The sequence below is a fragment of the Panthera leo genome, chromosome D3 (genome assembly GCF_018350215.1).
Source record: "Panthera leo isolate Ple1 chromosome D3, P.leo_Ple1_pat1.1, whole genome shotgun sequence".
Lineage (NCBI taxonomy): Eukaryota > Metazoa > Chordata > Mammalia > Carnivora > Felidae > Panthera > Panthera leo.
Window position 1 is genome coordinate 66366987 of NC_056690.1, and position 15875 is coordinate 66382861.

General features: G+C 41.5%; 1 protein-coding gene across 1 annotated transcript in view; it reads right to left on the reverse strand.

Annotated features, from left to right (window-relative positions):
- Positions 1-637: 637 nt before the first annotated feature.
- The window catches only part of PSTPIP2 (proline-serine-threonine phosphatase interacting protein 2), a 73720-nt gene continuing 58482 nt past the window's right edge, over positions 638-15875 (reverse strand). Inside the window, exons 6-14 of the mRNA XM_042911397.1 lie at positions 14843-14905; positions 8991-9089; positions 8376-8421; positions 7369-7448; positions 4691-4789; positions 3709-3805; positions 3510-3591; positions 2013-2047; positions 638-695 (exon numbers count right to left, since the gene is read on the reverse strand). Coding sequence (XP_042767331.1) covers positions 646-695; positions 2013-2047; positions 3510-3591; positions 3709-3805; positions 4691-4789; positions 7369-7448; positions 8376-8421; positions 8991-9089; positions 14843-14905 — 651 coding nt within the window. The 3' untranslated portion in view covers positions 638-645. The remainder of the gene's footprint in view (positions 696-2012; positions 2048-3509; positions 3592-3708; positions 3806-4690; positions 4790-7368; positions 7449-8375; positions 8422-8990; positions 9090-14842; positions 14906-15875) is intronic.

A 15875-nucleotide genomic window follows, 5' to 3' on the forward strand; every position in this document is an offset into this window, starting at 1 on the left:
CTGTTTTGGACTCGGAGTGAAGTGAACTTCACTCACATTTGTGAAGGCAAAGATGGACCTGGGACACGTTGCAAGCACCTGAGAGTCAGAGACAAGCACCGTCTCATAGTTTTGCTCTAGGAATCCCTGGGGTTTGCTAGCTTGGAGTAGTAATGATCTGATACCAGATGACCCCTCCAACGCCCTTTGTGTGACAGGGGAGTGTGACAGTGTTTGCCTCATTGTCACTGACTTCTTTTTACTTGACTTTTCCCCTTTGGGGGATGGGGGAGCACACGAAAGGCTAAATTAAACAGTGAGGATCATGGGCATTGTGTGAGCGTTGTGTGTGCGGTGTATTATAAGTGCGGGTGCGTTGTAGCCACAGAGCTTAACTAGAGCAGAAAATGAGTTGCAGAATAATTAACGAAGGAAAAATCTCCTCATTCAAGTAGGTATGGCATGGGCTCCAGTCCCCTTGCAATTGTGGGACCCAGAGAGGCCATTCCACAGGATCACGTGCATCCACGGCATGGGTCAGCCTGAGGCAAGGCCTTGCTGCCTGCAGTGGTGTCGTAAAGAAGCTTCAGAGACTTCAAAAACACAATCAATAGTCTAAATGCAACTTGAAAATTATGTGAAAATTAAAGGTTCTTACCACTGATGTTACTGATAGATCAGACTGTAGTCATCAACCAAAGAATAATCAGGGTTATCTGCAAAGGGCAGAACAGAGCAACATTAAGCTAATACTGCTTCATGGTAAGATTCTTACCCCTTTTCAAATCAAGACATTCCACTTAAAGATTCTACTGACTGCCCTTCTGTAAAAAGAAAACATATCCGGCGACGAAACCTACCCATGAAAATCAAGACTACACACAGAAGATTCACGCATACATTCTGGAAATCACTACCACGATTTCATTGCCCTTTTTCATCCATGTGCAGATAGCGGCACCTAGAGTAAAGCCATCTTCAAGGCTTAGCTTAGATTTCAAGCTAAGACATAGACAAAAATCAGTCCCACATTATCAGGTGGTAATTGTTTTATAAAAATAAAATAACGGGAACACCTAGGTGGCTCAGTCAAGCACACAACTTTGGCTCAGGTCATGATCCCCCAGTTCATGAGTTTGAAACCTACATCGGGCTCTCTGCTCTAAGCGCAGAGCCTGCTTCAGATCCTCTGTCTCCCTCTCTCTCTCTGCATCTCCCCCACTCACACTCTCTCATTCTCAAAAATAAATAAACATTTAAAGTAAAATAACTTAAATCCTTATATTTTTCAAAGATATTATTATAATTTCAGGTCCTAAACTTCTTTTCAGTCACTGAAGTTTCAGTAAACCATGATATGCAGCATAAGTTCCCTCTTCCCTTGAACATAGGTAAGTATACCTTTCTTTTCCTCAAAAAAATAGATATTTGTTGAGCACCTCCTATGTGCTCAGGACTGTGTTAAGTGCTATGAGTGATACAGGAGAAAACCAATTATCCACCTTCAAGGATCTTATAATTATCCAAGGAATAAAACTAACAACAATGACAACAAAAAACCTAAAACGTGTGGTTGTCCTAGAGGTGTCATAGGAGTTCTGATAGGATTTAAAAAGAGACCAAGTCATGAGTGACAGACCCAGTTATGGCCAGTATGCAGATATATACTATTAGGTTATGTGTTTCTAGACATAACTTCTATCAGTTACGTTTCTGTGTAATCCAAAGGAAACTATACTTTGCTTCTCTTATGGTCCAAGTTGAAATAATCTCTTAGGTAAGACTGCCTTATAATAAGTTTCTTTTGGTACTCCAGGAACTGAATTCTCTTTGACAGGCAATAAAGTAGACCCCTAATTACCAAAGTCTATTCTTTGACAAACAGTATTACATCAAGATCCTGATACAGGCTCGTTCTCTTGAGAATTTATTTCTATTTATTCCCTTCTTTCCCTTTATTTCAACATTCTAGCTACTCAACCTTAAAGAGAACCTGACATGAGTATTTTGAAAGGTCTTTCTTGACATCGTACCTGGTAAACTTTTAGGAACTGGGAGAGGTCCTCTCCTGTAAGAGATGAAAACCAAAGTCTTTCAGATAAGTTCTCGTTAGTTTGTAATTTTTGTCTTCACACCCCAATCATACTGCAAGCTAATCAGATCTGGTTTCTGTTCTGAAGAGTCAAGAAAAGTTCAGATGAAGCAAAACCCGGGCAACACTGACGTACCGGAATCTAGGCTGCCAGCATTCTATTGTGCTGGTGAGCAGGACAGCAGGATGCACAGGACTCAGGAAGCCCAGAGCCCCGTCCCAGCACCCCAAACAGGCAGGAGTAAAGTCTCTACTGTGGAGCATGTGGTTTCCTGACCTCCTGGTCCCTCAACATCTCCACACGTAAAATGGAGAATCCAAGCAATTTCCACCTCACTGCGAGGATTAAATGAGCTCATTCACATGACCTGTTCTGAATGGCACCTGGTGTTCTTAAATACTGATGATGACCATGCAATCCTCCCTCAAATACTCCCTTCTCTTTAAAAACTGGAATGGAAATTCAACAGCTTAGATTTCAAGTTGACTGTGCGGGAAACAGAAGTTTCTTTTCTCTCAGGTAAAGCAGGGGTGGCAAACTCTGCAAAGGGACAGTAAATGACGTAGGCTCTGCTGGCCACTAAGGCAGCTCTGTCACAACTCTGCCAACTCTAATGCAAAAGTAGCCGCAGAAAAAATGTAAATGGATGAGCATGATCAGGTCCCAATAAAACTTTATATGAACACTGACACATGAACTTCATATCATTTCCATGTGTCACAAAATAGTATCCTTTTCTTCTTTTTTCAGCCAGTTATAAAAACCATTCTTTACTCTTGGGTCCTACCAAAACAGGTAGGTCAGTTGACTCACAGGGGGACAGAGTTCTGCTTTCTACAAGCTCTACGAAAAGTATAGGATTCATGCGTGAATCATAATAATCACACTCAAGCATAATATGGTCCTCCTTAAACTATGACTGGTAAAATCCACTTAACATTTGTCCTAAAAATGCTACTTCTACTCCTGAAATCATTGTTTCACTATATGCTGACTAATTTGGATGTAAATTTTAAAAAAATAAAAAATAAAATTTAAAAAAAAAACGCTAATTCTCCAAATCTAGCAACCTCACTTAAGCAAATGCAGGGGTAGATGTGTTCCAATATCTCTTAGAACACTAATGATAACAACACTTATTAAAAGTATTTTTCTTCGGGGGGCCTGGGTGGCTCAGTCAGTTAACTGTCCAGCTTCGGCTCAGGTCATGATGTCACAGTTTGTGAGTTTGAGCCCCACATCGGGCTCTGTGCTGACAACTCAGAGCCTGGAGCCTGCTTTGAATTCTGTGGCTCCTTCTCTCTCTGCCCTTCCCCTGCTCACATTCTGTCTCTCTCTCTCTCTCTCTCTCTCTCTCTCTCTCTCTCAAAAATAAATAAACATTAAAAAAAATTTTTTTAAGTATTTTTCTTCATGTGAAAGGTAGGTGGTTATTACCTTGGTAAGTTGGGCCCTGGAGCCTTTCCCTGTGGGGCTGTATTCTTCTGGGGGCAGTAGAAATTCTCATACACAATGGGTGCTAGGGAAATTAAGAAACAAAATATTAAGATGCTGGTGTCTCCCATTCTCAATGACATGTGCACAAAAGACTAGCAGAATTGCTTAAATAAATGCCCCGCCCCACCACTCCATTCACCTGGTGGAGTCTGTCCAGTTTTTTGTTGGTTCACAAAGTACTCAATGTCCTTCTCAATGCTGCATGCCTCTAAGCTCTTACGGACTTCTTCATACATCTGACAAAAAGAAGACAAATCAAGCGTAGAGGTATGTCTGTGAATAATTGTGACACAGCTTATTAAAACAGGTTTGATGAATGGCTGGCTCTTCCAAATTTTGTTTTGAAAAGAAAAAGAGACATTCCTAAGTCCCAGATTCATATAAAGGGATTTCTCTGGTGCATATCTGCTATTAAAATTGTTTTAAAGATGACAAGAAATGTTATCTCTGTGACTGCATAAAAACCTTCACAGAAAGATTTGTCTTTAACACTGACGGGACAAAGAAAATAGATACTAAGACCAAAGCCACACACAAAATGCAAAGATGAATTAACTTGGAAAAAAGCTCTTCTAGTCAATTCTACAGGTTTTCTAGGTGTTTGATTTTTCTCCTAAAGTGAATGTCCCATCCAAGTGAGGGTGGCTATTTCTTAGCAAAGAAGGTTGTGATAATTTGATTCTAATCCCTCTTGAGGTCTGGAAACCCCATGAGGGTTTCTGTGCACAACTTAAACCCGGATGTTGGCTGTGGGAATGCTGCTGAAGTAAATCTTGAGCCCTGGCATGATCATTAGCCCAGGCATGGGTCAGTCTCCTAGTGCTTGGTGGTGTCCTGGAGTGACCCTTTGCTATGACATCTCTGTCTTCCATAAACTAAACTACATTTGGGTCTCCCTTTTCCGCTCTCCTGCCCTGTGAATTCCTTAAAGAGAAAGTCATGGTAGCAAAGCAGATTTGGAGTCAGGCAGTTAGGTGTTTATTTGGGTCTTTCTATCAGCTCACTGTGTGGCCTCGGGCAAGTCACTGTACCTCTCTGGGCCTCAAATGAGGAGGGTGCACTAATAAATGCCTATGGTTCCTCCCACTCTCATGAATCCTCCATGGATGCTTCTGACTTACCTCATCACTTGTGACACATTGTTGTGACAGGTGATTCGTGTGTAACCACAACGCATTCCGAAAGAAGTTTATTCGTTCACATTCTTGAGCTTCGAACATCTGCGGAAACATAACTACATGTCCGTACATATACAGAGAAGGGAGACATTTGTCTAGACTGGCTATGACTTAAGAAACAGTGTCAACGCTCATTATCTGTAAGCTTATTGTCCCATTTAGGATATTCCCTGCTACCAAGGAAACTCATAAACTCTTACCGCAGGCAAAGAATGCAAATAGTATTCTAATATGGTATTGACACAAACAGGATTGGATATAGTTCTGAAGGTAAGAGGTAATGATGAGCCCAGATGCCAAGGGTCTAACCTGAATTCCAGCTAACATTTCCGACTGCCTGGTGGGCATCTCCACGTGGGCAGCTTGCCAGAGCCTCACATTCAAATTCCCCTATGACTGAATATTGGCAAGATGATTATAATCACTGAAGTTCACGAGAACGTGGGGGAACCCGCACTTGTCCTCCAACTCTGTTTATGTTTGAAGGTTTCTTTAACTAAAAAAAGTTTTTTAAGAAGTCACTTCCTGAACAATAGCTTCTTGGACATAAGCAAGTATCAACTTTCGGAAAATCAAGCTATTATTCTATAAAGGGGATGCTATTCAACAGTGGATGTTATATATTAATGTACTTTTTAAAGGTTGAATATAACACTATTACATTTTAAAACTTTTTATCATGTAGAACTTCAAACATAGATAAGAACAGAGAAAATAGTATAATGAATGCACATGTACCCTTCACCAGCTTGAACATGTATCAATTCACAACCAATTCTGTTTTATTATATCCCTACCAACTCATCTACTCCCTAGGATATTTTGAAGCAAATACATTATTTTAATTGGAAACCTTTTAGTATTTAGTATTTAGCATACTTGGTATATATGTAGTGTTTATTATATTTTGTATTTATGTAGCATATAAACAGTAGATTTTATGTGATTTTTATTATAGAATACTTCGCATGGACAGAATCATAGAGAGCAATATAATGAATACATACATATTGACCACCTCGCTTGGTCAACAAGTTTGGCCATATTTGCCTCAGATTCTGTTTAAGCTCCTTGTGTGCTTTCTCCAAACTTGATCCCCTTCTTCCTTCCCAAAGATAACCATTGTCCTAAACTTTATCATTCCTATGCAGGCTTTTCTAATATTTGTGTGTCTATAAAATGCATATGATACTGCTCTGCATGTTTTTAAACCTTAAAAAGGGGGACTTATTCTAGGTTTTTCCATGAGAGTGTGGAGTCACAGAAGTAAAGCAGAAAAGAGTGTTTTAGGAAGGGGATAGTGACCCACAGTGTTAGATAGTAGACACAAGCCAAATAAGATCAGGAACTGCAAAGGCCTGCTGGACCTCACACCCCAGAGATGTCTGGTTCCTCAGCGAGCAGCAGCAGGGGTGACAAACCCCAGATGCAGCAGGCTGGGACAGGCAGGGGCAATGAGCCTGTGAAGACAACTCCTTCAGGAAGCCTGGCTGTGAAGAGAGGAGAGGGCAGCAGACAGGAAGCAACAGCCAGTGCCAGTAGGTTGTAACACCAAGAATGAGCTGAGTTGTCCAAACAATGGTATAAAAAGTTCACACTGAAGGGAGCTTTGCACAGGCATGAGGGAAAGACAGCTGGATGATGGGATCTTGAGCCCAGATGGCAGGATAGGATCTTGATAAGGCAGGGGCAGCCCCTTTTCAACTAACAGGAGAAAAGGAGGGGAGGGGGGTGTAGATCAGTGATTCTCAGGCTTGAATTTGCGTGAGAAGCACCAGGGGAGTTATAAACAGTACTGCACCTAGGTCCAGAGTTGGTCTGAGAATTTGCATCTCTATCAAATTCCCAGATGATACTGATGCTACACGTCCTGGGATTTCACTTTGAGAACCACTGGTAAGAAAAACTATAGACAGGCTAAAAGAAACTTGAGGAAGTTTCCAAGTTATGTCTTTATTTTCTCCAGGAAATTGTAAGTGAGGTCACATGCTCAAAATGAAGCAGGAGGTAATGGTGAAATCAAAGGTGTAAAGGGAGTAAGAACTTCTTTTTTTTTTTTTTTTATGTTTATTTATTTTTGAGGGTGTGCCAGCAGGGGAGGGGTAGGGAGAGGGGGTGGAGGATTCAAAATGGGATCTGTACTGACAACAGAGAACCCAATGCCTGGCTCTCAAACCTCGAGCTCATGACCTGAGCTGCAGTCAGACGCTCAACCGACTGAGCCACCCAGGTGCCTGAGTGAAAACTTCTAGCTCACCTTCTATCTGCATTCTCCTTATTGGATAGCAAGTTCAGGCAAGGCTCTTGAAAGATAATTATTTAATCACCCATTAACTGATTCAGCTATTTCATATTTGCACTAACCAAACGTTGGAGGAAGTCCTTGAACAGAGTCAGACACAACGCTCAGGACTGGGACGGGGCAGAAAGATGAGGCTTGGAGGAAAACATCCCAGTTCCATCCATCCTATACTTACATTTCTGATTTCTAACTTGGCCTCAAGCAATTCTATGAGAATTGGGGCCCTGTAATAAGGGGGTGGTGCATTTCTGGCAAAGTAGACTCCCCAAATTCTCGGAGGAAGACCCATCCCCTCCTGAGCAGCCACCGGTTCTGGTACCTCGCAGGCCTTGATGTGCTCGATCTGCCAGTCTTCACGGACTTTGTCCAGAGTGTTGATGTGCATCATGTACGCCTTGTCTGCAGTGGAGGGGAAGGGCCTGGGTTCAGAAACCAGGCAGGAGCAGGGTGCGCAGACCCACTGCCCAGCTCACCTGGATGGCAAACGACACTCGCCAGAGTCACACTGAGCTCACAAGACCCCATGGAGCTCTGAACAGTGGGAGGCCATATCCATCTCTCTCTCTCACAATATATTTGTGAAATAAGCACTTTCTTTTTAGACATTAAACCAAGCCAAGTAAGAAATGTTTCAAGGGGAAGAAAAAAAAAGGAAATGCTTCAAGGAAGGAGAACAAAGGCTGACAGGAACTTCAGCCAGAGTTCTCTTGAGCTAATTCAACCTCAATAGCTTCCACCCATTTCCATTTTCAGGAAGATTAGACAGTGAGAGGTGCAGAGAACTACCAAGTGACTTTGGTTTTGGGTTTAGAGACTTCTTAAATGACCACTGTCACAAGAGGCTTGGCTCCTGCAGAATTCTCTGGGATCAGAAGGCTTTGCAAACACCTGGCTTGGATCTCAGGTTTCAGCCATGACAAGGCCTTGCAACTTGGCTGTTTCCTTCATAGCAGATAAGAGTTATCAGGGCTGAAAGGGGCTTTTAAGACAGATGTTCCTAATAAATCAGAATGAGTACCTGCTTACAAAGCAGCTGTCACATGACCTCCCCCCCCCCCCCCCCCCCCGCACCACCACCATTTAATTACAAGTACGGCTCAAGCAGGCAGTGGCCAGAAACAGCTGTCTCACTTTCCCAGGTTCTGATATACCTTGTCTCCCTCCGTGTCCTCCCTTTCTCCCTTCTTCCCTCCTGCTTTGTTGTTAATCCCACTGTCTGTCCATACGTTCTTGTATGATATATAAAAATACCTTTCCCGACAGATTCAGCATAATGTCAGCCCCCTCCCCACAAGCCTCCCCTATCCCTGGGAGCAGCCCCCTCACCTGAGTCTTCGACTGCAGTCTTCGAAGTTGCCAGTTTTACGAAAAGCTGTGAGGACACACAAAGAACAAGAGATGGGGAATGCTGGGTAGAGCTCCCACAGGCAAAACAGGTTAGAAAGCAATGGCTGTGAAGAGACCCGTGTTCCACATCTTACCTGTGTTTCTCTCAGCCAACCGTTCAACTTGCCCTCTAATCTTAGCACCACAGGGAAACGGCCATCAAGCACCTTGCCCCATGGTATCCTAAAGACATAACCCCTGCCCTCTGGTTGCTGACAGTCTTCTACCAGATTACATAAAATTGATAATGTGCCCAAGCCTGAGGTGGCCTGGCTACAAAGAATACTTCAGTCTTGAAGAAAGATGAAAAAACCAAAACCCTCTCCCCTACTTCTTATCACCCTGTTCCCTTCCCCACGGCCACGCTTCTCCAGCTCCTCCCAAACCCCAAAACTGTGACAAGGGACTTTCTGGGCCAGAGGATCCTGACAGCCCAAAAGCAAGATATTGCCAGGGACTTAGGACGCACGTCCATTTTTCATTAAGATTAGTAATTGGCTTTAGTTTCAAATACATAAAGCTCAGATTTTTCAGGCTGTCGGCTCTCCCAGGTACCTTTTCTTGCTGCTTCGGGTTCACCACGTTGGCACTCCGGTGGACAGCCTGCTCTGCTTCGTCTTTGTCCCGGCATTTCTGCACATAGGTCTTCTTTGCCTTTGTTGTTATGTGCCAAAAGAGGACCAAAACAGGTAAGCGGAACGTGAGCCTGCAAAGCAGCAGCCCGAGCCCACCGAGCCCAGCAAAGGACAGGGCGCTCTGGTCAGTGCCGTGATCACCGCCAGATGGTGGGCACCCTGGCAGCAAAGGCTCCTTCTTATCTATTTGTGGAAGGGCTCTTTAGCCCTTTTCCAAACTACGTGTGTGGTGGCAGCCTGATCAAGGAAGTAATAACTCCAGTTCGGCAAACACAAAGTATGTGGGCTTTAAAAACTGGAACAAAAGATGGGATTTGAAATAGGCAAAATCAAAATATGTATATAACTGTAAGGTGTATAATCTAGGGGCTCCTGAGTGGCTCTGTTGGTTAAGCGGCTGACTTCAGCTCAGGTCATCGTCTCATGGTCCATGAGTTCGAGCCCCGTGCTGACGGCTCCAGAGCCTCGAGCCTGCTTCAGGTCCTGTGTCTCCCTCTCTTGCTGCCCCTCGCCCGCTCACGTTCTGGTTTTCTCTCTCTGTCTCTCAAAAATGAATAAACATTAAAAAAACAATTTAAAAAAAGATGTGTAATCTAACGTTTATGTAACATAACCCTCAGAACTTAGATGCCACCACTTGACCATAGTAATTGTAATTATGCCTCAATATTCTAATGCACCCACCCTAGCAGGTGACAAGGGCATGGATCCCATCAATTCTGTCACTCAAGCATAGCCATGTTCCTTTTTGATTTAAAAAAATCTGTTTGAGCTAGTTTATTTTTTTATTTTTATTTTTAAAGTTTATTTTGAGAGAGGGAACATGCACGGGAGTCGGAGAGGAGCAGAGAGAGAGAGAGAGGGAGAGAATCCGAAGCAGGCTCCACACCAGCAGCACAGAGCCAATGTGGGGCTCAAACTCATGAACTGTGAGATCATGACCTGAGCCAAAACCAAAGGTCAGACACTTAACCAAGCCACCTCGGTGCCCCTGTTTTAACTAGTTTAAAAGTAGACCCTGGTCTATCCTGTGCTGTCATCACTACCATTAGTATGAAAACAGTTCTCAACTATATAGTTAGCAAATCAAATAATTTTCTGTTTCACCTATTGAAGCAAAGACTTAACTTACTCAAACAAAGGAAAGCTGTGAGTCAGCTAATAAATAAGAATGTTGTTCCCCCCCCCAAAACTGCTTGACCAAGAATGAAGACTCCTTTGCAGAGATGGTTTGTGCAATTCTCGGCATCCTCTGCAATTCAGTTGAGGTTAACCTTTCAGTAAACAACCATACAATTCTCTATATATGCTACACACACATAGAAGTTTCATAATTTTTCATAATTGTAAGCACATAAGATATTCATGCAGCAAATTCCTTTTGTAACAGTATGTGATAGACATTTTTCTATGTCAAGCATGATCTCTGTAGCTGAACATTTTTTTTTTAATGTTTATTTTTGAGAGAGAGACAGAGAGTGAGCAGGGGAGGGACAGAGAAGAGAGGGAGACACAGAATCCGAAGCAGGCTCCAGGCTCTGAGCTGTCAGCACAGAGCCCGACGTGAGGCTCGAACCCATGAACTGTGAGATCGTGACCTGAGTCGAAGTTGGACGCTTAACCGATTGAGCCACCTAGGCGCCCCTGTAGCTGAACATTTTAAAGGTTGTAAACACATACACACACACACACACACATACACACACACACACACACACACACATGCCATAATTTTAACTATCTCTCTATCAGTGGACACTTAACTTGTTTCCCATTTTTTATAACATAAAAATATTCTGATTTTGTTTTGGGTAGTATGAATTTATTTATACGGGTCAAATTCCTAGAAGTGTAATTGTTTGGTAAAAGAATATGTATATGTGCAACTTCCTTCCAAAATGACCACACCAACTGGTACTCCCACCAGCAGTATATGGAGTAAATTTCCTCACTTTCACCAACACCAAGCTTGGACAATATGCCTGACCTTTTCTAATATTAGAGGAGAAAATGTCAGCATAAAGTTGTGTTATTTGTATTTATTTCATGACCACTAAGGTGGTATGTCCTTTCTCCTTCATGTCTTTTACCTGCTTTCCTATTGGAGAATTCCATATTTTCATTGAGTTTTTTTCCATTGTTTTTTTTTTAATGTTTATTTTATTTTTGAGAGAGAGACAGAGGGTGAGTGGGGGAGGGGCAGAGAGAGAGGGAGACACAGAATCTGAAGCAGACCCCAGGCTCTGAGCTGTCAACACAGAGCCGGATGCAGGGCTCAAACCCATGAACCAGGAGATCATGACCTGTGCTGAAGTTGGATGCTCAACTGACTGAGCCACCCAGGCACCCCTTTTTCCATTGGTTTTTAAGAGCTCAGTCTATATTAGGAACACTAACTGGCTATCAGTTATGTAAGTTACAAATATTTTCCCCCATTTGTTATCTCTCTTTAAGCCATGTATAAGATATTTTTTCTTTTGCTCTAAAGTAGTCTTAAATTTTAATGTTGTCAGTTATCAATCTTTCTCTACCCTACTTTATTTTTTAATATGGCATATTAAATATTTTTTCTCTGTTGCTACATATTCATAAAGGTCATATAACTAATATTTCTCCATTTTTTAGTCACTAAATAATTTACAATTTTCATTATTTTAAGAGTGAATAAGTTCATGCCTTTGCTTTTCTTTTTTGGGATGATTTCCTAAAAATAGAGTCTTAAATTCTTAGTATAAGACTGAGCGGATATGATCACATTTATGGTCCTAAATAATTTTTTAAAGGTTATACATACAAGCTTTTGAAAAGATGGAAAGATGTAATTTTCCCTATTCCTCCACATAAGTACAATTAAAAACCCTGGACACTCTGTATAAAACGAACATAAGACTCTGAAAGGTGGAGAGAAGGCAGACTGGCTAGCAACCCTGGTCTGAGAAGGGTGACCCACAAGTAAGTTCTCTTGGTTTTTTCTTTGCCTCATATATCACAGACTGAGTGCCAAAGAAGCAGGCAACCAAGAAGTGGCAATGAGCAAAAACAAGAAGTCCCAACAAAAACCTGCCCTCTCTAGCCAAAAGACCAGAAAAGGGACAGTCTACCAGGAGAGAAACCTTGAGAAAATAACCATTCTACTGCAGCCAAGCACCACCTAAAAAAACTGTGGCCTGCCCCCCATACATCCAGCAAAGGACAAGCAGGGAGTCTAGACTTCCACTCTCACCAAGCTATAACAGGATGCCCAACTTCCCTGCCAAGATGGTTTCAGAGAAAGACAAATAGGGAACTGGAGGCTTCATTCTTACTGGGAGGTACCAGCCCTACACATAGTGCCAGTGGAAACCATGTGGGCAACCTGGACTTCTACGACCCCTGCCTGGCAGTCACAAGGTGCCTGCTGGGGTGGTGTCAGAGAAGGTCTAGTGGAGGGTCAGAACTTTAACCACCTCTCTGTAGTAACACAGCCACACAAACCCTGTGGTTTCAGTGGAGGCCAATGGGAGAAACCTGGATTTTTACCCCATAAAGGAGTAATGAGGCAGGGGACCTCACTGTCCCCTGCTAGAGGTGTCAGAGTAATCCAGCTGAAACAGAATGTTTAAATAAGATCCAGAGTCTTGTAACATAATACCTAAAATGTCCAAAACCAAATGACTGTCACTAATCATACCAAGAACGAGGAAGAGCTGAAACTGAATCAGAAGGCCTTCAATAGATGCCAACATTAAGATGGCAGAGATTGTTAGAATTATCTGACAAAGATTTTAAAGGAGCCATCATAAAAATTCAATAAGCAATTACAAAAACACTTAAATGAGAAAACAGATGGTTTGGGCAAAGAACTAGAAAAGTTCAGTAAACACATAAAAGCTATAAAGAAGAACCAAATGGAAATTTTGGAACTAAATAAACACACTAATGAAAATTAAAAACTCAATGGATGGACTTCAGAATGGAAGAGATAGAAGAAAGAATCAGTGAAGTGGAAAACAGAGCAATAGAAATTACCTAATCTGAACAACAGAGAGAAAAACAGGCTGAAAAAAATGCATAGATGGGGCACCTGGATGGATCAGTGGGTTAAGTGTCCAACTCTTGATTTCAGCTCAGGTCATAATCTCACAATTCCTGAGATCGAGCCCTGCATGGGCTCCATGCTGACAACATGGAGCCTGCTTGATATTCTCTCTTGTCCTCTCTCTCTGTCCCACCCTGCTCATGCTCTCACTCCCTCTCTCAAGAAAAATAAATAAACCTCAAAATAAACATATAGAGCCTCATGAACCCTTGGGACCATAACAAAAGATCTAACACATTCATGTCCTTGCAATCCAAGGAAAGGAAGGTGAGCTAAAAAACTACTTGAAGAAATAACAGCTGAAAACTTCCCAAATTTGGCAAAAGATATAAAACTACAGATTCAAGAAGTTGATCATACCCCAAACAAAATAAACCCAAAGAAATCCATGACACTACATATATAGGTGAACTTCTGAAAACTAAAAAAAAAAAAAAAAAAAAAAGAAAGAAAGAAAGAAAGAAAGAAAGAAAATATCTTAAAACAGAAATGACACTTTACCTACAAGGAAAAACCTATAACCAGTGAAAACAGCCTTTGACACTGAAGGGGAAATCAAGATATTCTCAGATGAGGAAAAACTAAAAGTATTTGTCAATAGTAGACCATCCTGAAGATGGCTAAACTCTCTAAGCAAAGGAAACTATAAAAGAAGAAACGCTGGAATATCAAGAGGAAAAAAGGACACAGCAAGCGAAAAATGAGTTAATACAATAGTCTTCCTTTTTCTTGAGTTTTCTAAATCACTTTTGATAGTCGAAGCAAAAATTATAATACTAGCATGGCTCTGCAGGCAGGTAGAAGAGATAGTTAAGAAACTTGCATTTCACTAGGGTTTTCTCTTGAATTGTGAGAAACCTTGTCCCAGATTGCTCAAAACACAGAAAGTCTGGGAACAACCATGTATGGACCAATGCTATTTCTGCAGTTACAATGACATCATTCCCTATTTCTCAGTTGCTTTGGAGGTGCCATGCATCACAGAAAAAAAATGACGCGGAGCAGACTGCATATGTCATTGACATTGGTGACATTTTCTTTTTTAACTGGGTTACCACACATCATGTCACATAGAACATCATGATGATACTTCTGTACAAATATGGAATCATGGATGTTTCAGTAACAGAGTTCACTGTGTCCAGAGTGAACAGATTTAGGAAAGCTAGAGGGAGGGCCCTCGCAATTTGTCTTAGCTCTGTCTTGTTAAGTGTGTGTGTGTGTGTGTGTGTGTGTGTGTGTGTGTGTGTGTGTGTTTAAATAGATTACTTACAGAAGGCTCTTACAGTTTGTAGATCCTAAAACATGAAGGGCTCACTCAGTAAAATAGGTAAGAAACCAAGATTCAAAATAGTCACAGGGGAAAAAGCTAACATCCAACAAGATAAATGGCATGTGATACAGACACTTTTGTGTCTTGGCCTGAAATATTTCAATTGACTTGTAGACTTTCCCAGGTTACCAGAAAGTCACCATCATTTTCTTTCCTCTATCTTGTTTCATCCTCTGTCTTTCCAAGGCCTTAAAAAGCAGGAAAGTCAAACTTCTAAAGGTTGTTTTCCCAAACCACTGCACTAGTCCATAATATTATTAAAGTACTATTTTCAGGAATATGCTCTTACACAGCACAGGATTTCAGAAAATGTCACCATGGCAAAAAAAAAAAAAAAAAAATGCAATAAACTGAGACTCACATCCATAGTTTTCTTGAACTGTAAGCTCCTTTGTTTATGGGCAGCATCCATTATAAGCTCTGTCTGTGAAGAGAGGACAAGCACTATTAATAAAAAACAAATTACTGTTAATGCCAGCTTATCTTGAGGAGTAAGTGTTCAACGTGGATTACCTCACTTAGTCCTCACACACCCAGAAGGTAGATGTGCTATTTATTACTCCCTTTTTGCAAACAAGGAAACTGTAGCAGAGAGGCTGAACAACCTGCCCAAGGTCTTACGGCTGCTCAGTGGTAAGGCCCGCCCTTGAACTTGGGCAGGACTGTTGAGAATCACTGATCATCCTTGGAGCTGTCTCTTCCGTAAACCTGGAATCAAGGAACTTAGATTTCAAAAAAGATTTAAAAACCTTTGTTAAGGCACCATTCATATTTTAAAAGGGTGTTTATTCTGTAAGCCTGTGTCAGCACAATAAAATTAGGGACTCATAAATATTCACTCCTCTTGTATCCACCAATAACACACCCTAAACCAGCAAGGAGCCGGGGCAGTATGAAGAAAAGAAATGTTTGTAGGACAACTAAAAGAAGGTATTCTCCCAGCTAATCCCAGCTAATCCAGGAAAGGTAAACTACTCTGCTGAGTTCACTTGAGAGCAATTTCTTTGTTGTGGCTCTGATAATAACCCTTTCATTACTCAAAATAATGGTGCTAATGGTAAAAATGTATGTCTCAGACATAATAGTAGTTGCCATTTATCAAGCATTATTATGTGCTAATCAGTTTTCATGCATCCCAACAACTGTAAGTACTCTTATCCCCATTTTGGGGGGGATTAATTTACCCAAGCAAGTAGTAGAGTTGGGATTTGGGCACAGCCTGACTCCTGTGCCCTTGTTCCTAATCATTACCCTCACCTACCATTATCCTTATGATAGCTCTATAAAATCAAACGGGCATATAAAAAAACCAAGAGGTGCAGTAATTCAAAATGAGCTATGGCATTGCTCTCGTGCAAAACGACACAATGCAAAATAATAACTCTGAAAATGAT